The 5,735-nt window shown below is 42.3% G+C and overlaps 1 protein-coding gene across 1 annotated transcript; it reads left to right on the top strand.

Annotated features, from left to right (window-relative positions):
• The first annotated feature begins 1,889 nt into the window (after positions 1-1,889).
• Positions 1,890-2,940, top strand: LOC139023524 (beta-crystallin A1-1-like). The gene is made up of 2 exons (XM_070436839.1): positions 1,890-2,028; positions 2,636-2,940. Exons 1-2 carry the CDS (start codon positions 1,949-1,951, stop codon positions 2,781-2,783), a joined length of 228 nt encoding a protein of 75 aa, XP_070292940.1. The 5' UTR covers positions 1,890-1,948; the 3' UTR covers positions 2,784-2,940.
• Positions 2,941-5,735: the final 2,795 nt, after the last annotated feature.

Raw genomic sequence — 5,735 nt, 5'->3', positions numbered from 1 at the left:
TCACCATAGGGGACTAAGCCCTTGGGAACTATTCTAACTAACATCTCTAAAGTACTCTCTAATAGGCTCACATGGGATCATATGTTGATCTGTTTCACTACAGCTGTCAGCTGTAGTAAGGGCTTACTCTGTGCTTTCTGATACCTTTCCTCTCTCAGTGAGAAGTTGCCTAACACACACACATTCAACCCTGATGTGTGTGGATTAAACAGCCTTACTAGAGATAGCTTTTTATCTGGTGCCTGGTAAGTGATTACAGTCACTCACTGATGATGGATGGATGGACACTTGTTTCCTCTTTTCCTTTTCTCCCCACCTCATCTCCTCTCACTGCATCTGTGTCAAATACCTTCTCAGGATTCCTGTATTAAAGCCACGTTCTGTAGTTGGCCAAATCTAAAGCAGCCAGGTTAGCTGTCTCTGCAGCTGCCTGTGTGTGTGTGTGTGTGTTTAACTATAAATGTGGGGACCAGAAGTCACCACAAGAATAGTAAACAAGCTCAAGTTTGACCAACTGTGGATATTTTGTTAGTCCCCAAAGGTCAAATGCTATTTCTAGGGGGTTTAGGGTTAAGGTTAGAATTAGTGTTAGGTTTAGGGTTAGGAGCTAGGGTTGTCTGGCTCTGTGCTGAGGGCATTCTGGGAATGCTGCCTGAGCGGCAGGTGGCACCAGGCCACAGCAAACACATTCCTCCACCAGGCAGCCCTGGACTGGAGGAAAGGCTGGTGCTGGCCACAGCCTACTCTGCTCTGCCAGAGGCACTTTGCATTGATCAACACTTTGTAGCCTACATCCTGGGTTATGTGAAGATTTAAGGAAGTTTCTGATTCAAACTGTTAGGCCTGTATCCATGCTGTTGCTTTCATGACCTAAACAGAAAGATTGAGTCAACACACTTGCTTGTGACAGTCACGTTTATTTTGTATGCTTGCCCACTTTCTTTGGTTTGTGCTTCCAAAAGTGAGTGGTTTTGAAGCAGAGACAATGAAGTGTTTACAGGTAAAATGTTTGACATAGGCAATTTTTTGTAATCTCTGTTCAGGAGACATGCAGGACTATAACTACCTGAAGCCAACTTCCTGTTTCTGCCAGACCAGACCAGGCCAGACCAGACAGGCACTATATTATGTTGTTTTCATTGACTAGTAAGGAGTTTAGATATAAAACCACAAGGCAGTTATTTGGTGGGTTATAATAAATCTATTTGACGCAGGCTTTATGGTGGCAGCATAACATATAGTATTTCTTGAGTATTTTGCTTGAGTCATGGTAGGGGAAACATTACCTAACAAGTTGGACTGCCTTGCATGGCTGTTAAATGGCAGGGTGTGTGCAAGCCCCAGTCTAGTTATGCTAAGCTGACAGCTGTAGTGAAACAGATCAACATGATCCCATGTGAGCCTGTTAGAGAGTACTTTAGAGATGTTAGTTAGAATAGTTCCCAAGGGCTTAGTCCCCTAGCCATTCTAGCATTCCACTTAGAATAACCAATACATTGCTTCATTCAAATAGTATGCTAGTACTGATATTGGAACAGAGGCCCAGATATTGGAACAGAGGCCCAGAAGCCCGGGTTCTGGCCTCAGTCCATGTCTCTGGCTCTTGTGACTGACACTGACAGAGTCTGGCTCTACTCACTGTTACTGACACTGTCATTATTACATTTAACAGATACAAGTAGCTATCCTTGGTAGCCTCTACCAGTGTTATTGAAAGCATTGAAAGACTAAATTAATTAAAGATGTAGAACATCATGGAAAGCAAACACATAATTATAAAGATCTCGTACTTTCCATCATAATTCTACACAGTATATATATGGTAAATAGGGCTGAAACAGGTTGAATGTGACCTGAAGTTGACCACTCCTCTGTCTGAACTGCACAGAACCATGAGTCCAATATTGTGGTGTTGGAAAGGGAGAATTTAATTGGCAAACAGTGGGAGATGAACGATGACTACCCCTCCTTGCAGTCCATGGGCTGGGGCAACAACGAGATCGGATCCATGCAGGTCCAGAACGGAGTGTAAGTAAAATGAGTAAAAGTCCTGGCTTCCTTTTTCACACTACAGAAGATTATGCTCATAACAATCAGAAATAGAAGAATCAATTGAGTCTAGTGGTCGCAAAACTTGGACAAACTGCAAAAAAGTGCAGTATGCAGTAAGAATAGCACAGAATAATTAAATATAAAATATAACACAAGCCACTATTGTAAAGCTACAAAGTCTATATAAAGTCTGTGAAATGTATATAAAGCAACTTCATTACTTTTCGGTCCTTTCCCCTTCAACAGTGTTCTGGCCAGGTGGTGAGTCTGATCTACTAGATAAACTGTGACAGGATAATCATTTCTGTCATTGATCATAATAGAACTAAGTAAAACCCAATTTCAGGACTGAAATTATGAATTATCTAAATGAGTGTCCTGTGACCTTACTGACCTCCCTCTGTCAAATGTGTAAAGGGACACTATGGTGAAACATTTGAAACAATGAGCTATTATATGGTGTCCCTGGATATTATACAGATGACTAACATGTACTGCACAGGCCAACTCTTTCTGATCTACAAGTGCCTAGATTAAGGGCTGGGGCTTGTTACGGGATATTTTCTCCCCTCTCCTCTTTTAGCTGGGTGTGCTACCAGTTCCCCGGTTACCGYGGCTACCAGTACATCWTGGAGTGCGACCGTCATGGCGKAGAGTACAAACACTACAGGGAGTGGGGCTCCCACGCTCAGACCTTCCAGGTCCAGTCTCTGCGTCGCATCCAACAGTGAGCGCTTCCACAGCCTCCTCCTCTTCCTCCTCTCCTCTCCCTTCTCCTCCTCCTCTTATCCCTCCTCCACTCTATCATTCCAAGCTTGGCCAGTAGTCTTGTCAGACCTCTAATACCAACGGCTCCTGACGCTTCTAGTGCTCCACAGCGACAACCATGTTTACTTGCACTTTTGTTTTGTTCCATCGCCTAAAGAATAAAAAAAAGAGAGAACAAGAGAAGAAGAAAGAAAATAAAAGTAACGAATACGCCCCACAGCGAGTGGAGAGAAGGGTTTTGGGTGGGACAACTCAGGATTTGATGCTGTTCTTCAGTGTTGTCACGGGGAATTCACAACCACAGTGATCAATAAAGAGAGAATGAGCAACAAAAATAAACAGTGATATAAGAGTGCTATTAACCTGCACTGGTGTCAATTGTCTTTACTTGTTTTAACAGTTGTTTCTCTCTACTCTACTAGTATATTTTTCAGCAGTTCTCAGTAGTCCCATCTCTTTGAACAAACCTTTTCCACCATTGGTTATAAAAAATATAGGAAATATAAATATCAAACTATATTACACCCTTATTACACCCTATAGCACACAATTACAAACCTCAGAAATTTAAAACATTTTAGCCATAATGCAAAAGAAAATATAAAGCTTCAATATTCAAATTAAATACTTTGTGTAAGGTAAAATGTTTCAATTTAACCCAGCTCTATGAGATGTCATGAAGTGTTTATCCAACACTGCCCCTCTCAGCCAACACTAAAAAACACAATCTGTCTCAATTCAGTACCATTCAGTACCATTCTCCATCTGAAATATTGAGCATAGGACAAATCGTGCCTAAATGCATGGTATCTGTCAGGCTTATCCAATGCTATTTGGTAGCTAATAGTCTACTGTATGAGGATTCTGTTTGGGAATTTGAGACAATGAAAATTATTTGCTGAAATTGTTGCAACCTCATCACTAACCCATTCAACCTCTCTTTCGTATCGTCTGAGATCCCCAAAGATTGGAAAGCTGCAGCGGTCATTCCCCTCTTCAAAGGGGGAGACACTCTAGACATAAACTGTTATAGACCTATATCCATCCTGCCCTGCCTTTCTAAAATCTTCGAAAGTCAAGTTAACAATCAGATCACCGACCATTTCGAATACCACTGTACCTTCTCCACTATGCAATCTGGTTTCCGAGCTGGTCATGGGTGCACCTCAGCCACGCTCAAGGTCCTAAATTATATCATAACCGCCATCGATAAAAGACAGTACTTCATAGACATGGCCAAGGCTTTCGACTCTGTCAATCACCGCATTCTTATCGGCTTTCTCAATAGCCTTGGCTTTTCAAATGACTGCCCCGCCTGGTTCATCAACTACTTCTCAGATAGAGTTCAGTGTGTCAAATCGGAGGGCCTGTTGTCCGGACCTCTGGCAGTCTCTACGGGGGTGCCACAGGGTTCAATTCTCAGGCCAACTCTTTTCTCTGTGCATATCGATGATGTCGCTCTTGCTGCTGGTGATTCTCTGATCCACCTCTACGCAGACGACACCATTCTGTATACATCTGGCCCTTCTTTGGACAGTGTGCTAACAAACCTCCAAACGAGCTTCAATGCCATACAACACTCCTTCCGTGGCCTCCAACTGCTTTTAAATGCTAGTAAAACTAAGTGCATGGTCTTCAACCGATTGCTGCCCGCACCCTCTGGACGGTTCTGACCTAGAATATGTGGACAACTACAAATACCTAGGTGTCTGGTTAGACTGTAAACTCTCCTTCCAGACTCACATTAAGCATCTCCAATCCAAAATTAAATCTAGAATCGGCTTCCTATTTCGCAACAAAGCCTCCTTCACTCATGCTGCAAAACATACCCTCGTAAAACTGACTATCCTACCGATCCTTGACTTCGGCAATGTCATTTACAAAATAGCCTCCAAAACTCTACTCAGCGAATTGGATGTAGTCTATCCAAGTGCCATCTGTTTTGTCACCAAAGCCCCATATACTACCCACCACTGCGACCTGTATGCTCTTGTTGGCTGGCACTCACTACATATTCATCGTCAAACCCACTGGCTCCAGGTCATCTATAAGTCTTTGTTAGCTAAAGCCCCGCCTTATCTCAGCTCACTGGTCACCATAGCAGCACCCAGCCATAGCACGCGCTCCAGCAGGTATATTTCATTGGTCATCCCCAAAACCAACACTTCCTTTGGCCGCCTTTCCTTCCAGTTCTCTGCTGCCAATGACTGGAACGAATTGAAAAAATCACTGAAGCTGGRGTCTTATATCTCCCTCTCTAACTTTAAGCATCAGCTGTCAGAGCAGTTTACCGATCACTGTACCTGTACACAGCTAATCTGTAAATAGCACACCCAACTACCTCATCCCCATAGTGTTACTTATCCTCTTGCTCTTTCCCCCCCGCAGTATCTCTACTTTTACATCATCACCTGCACATCTATCACTCCAGTGTTAATGCTGAATTGTAATTATTTCGCCTCTATGGCCTATTTATTGCCTTACATCCCTACTCTTCTACATTTGCACACACTGTACATAGATTTTTCTATTGTGTTATTGACTGTACGTTTGTTTATGTGTAACACCGTGTTGTTGTTTTTGTCGCACTGCTTTGCTTTACCTTGGCCAGGTCGCAGTTGTAAATGAGAACTTGTTCCTAACTGGCCTACCTGGTTAAATAAAAGTGAAATAAATAAATAAATATTGAGAAAACAATGGCAATTTACAACCTACCATGTTTTATAAATATTCATACAATGCATTGCACTTTTTTGGAGGGGGGTTATTACAATACTGACTAATATTGTCAGATATACATTTTACAGAACTAAAATACACTAGTACTGTACTGTAGTCTCAAATTATATATTCTGCAAGCCACTTTAAAAAGAGGATCCTCCTCAAGAATAGTGACATCAAAACAAAGCCCCGCC

Source organism: Salvelinus sp. IW2-2015, linkage group LG4p (genome assembly GCF_002910315.2).
Source record: "Salvelinus sp. IW2-2015 linkage group LG4p, ASM291031v2, whole genome shotgun sequence".
Classification (NCBI taxonomy): Eukaryota; Metazoa; Chordata; class Actinopteri; order Salmoniformes; family Salmonidae; genus Salvelinus; species Salvelinus sp. IW2-2015.
Note: the sequence above shows the minus strand (reverse complement) of the source record. Positions and strands in the feature narration are given on the sequence as shown.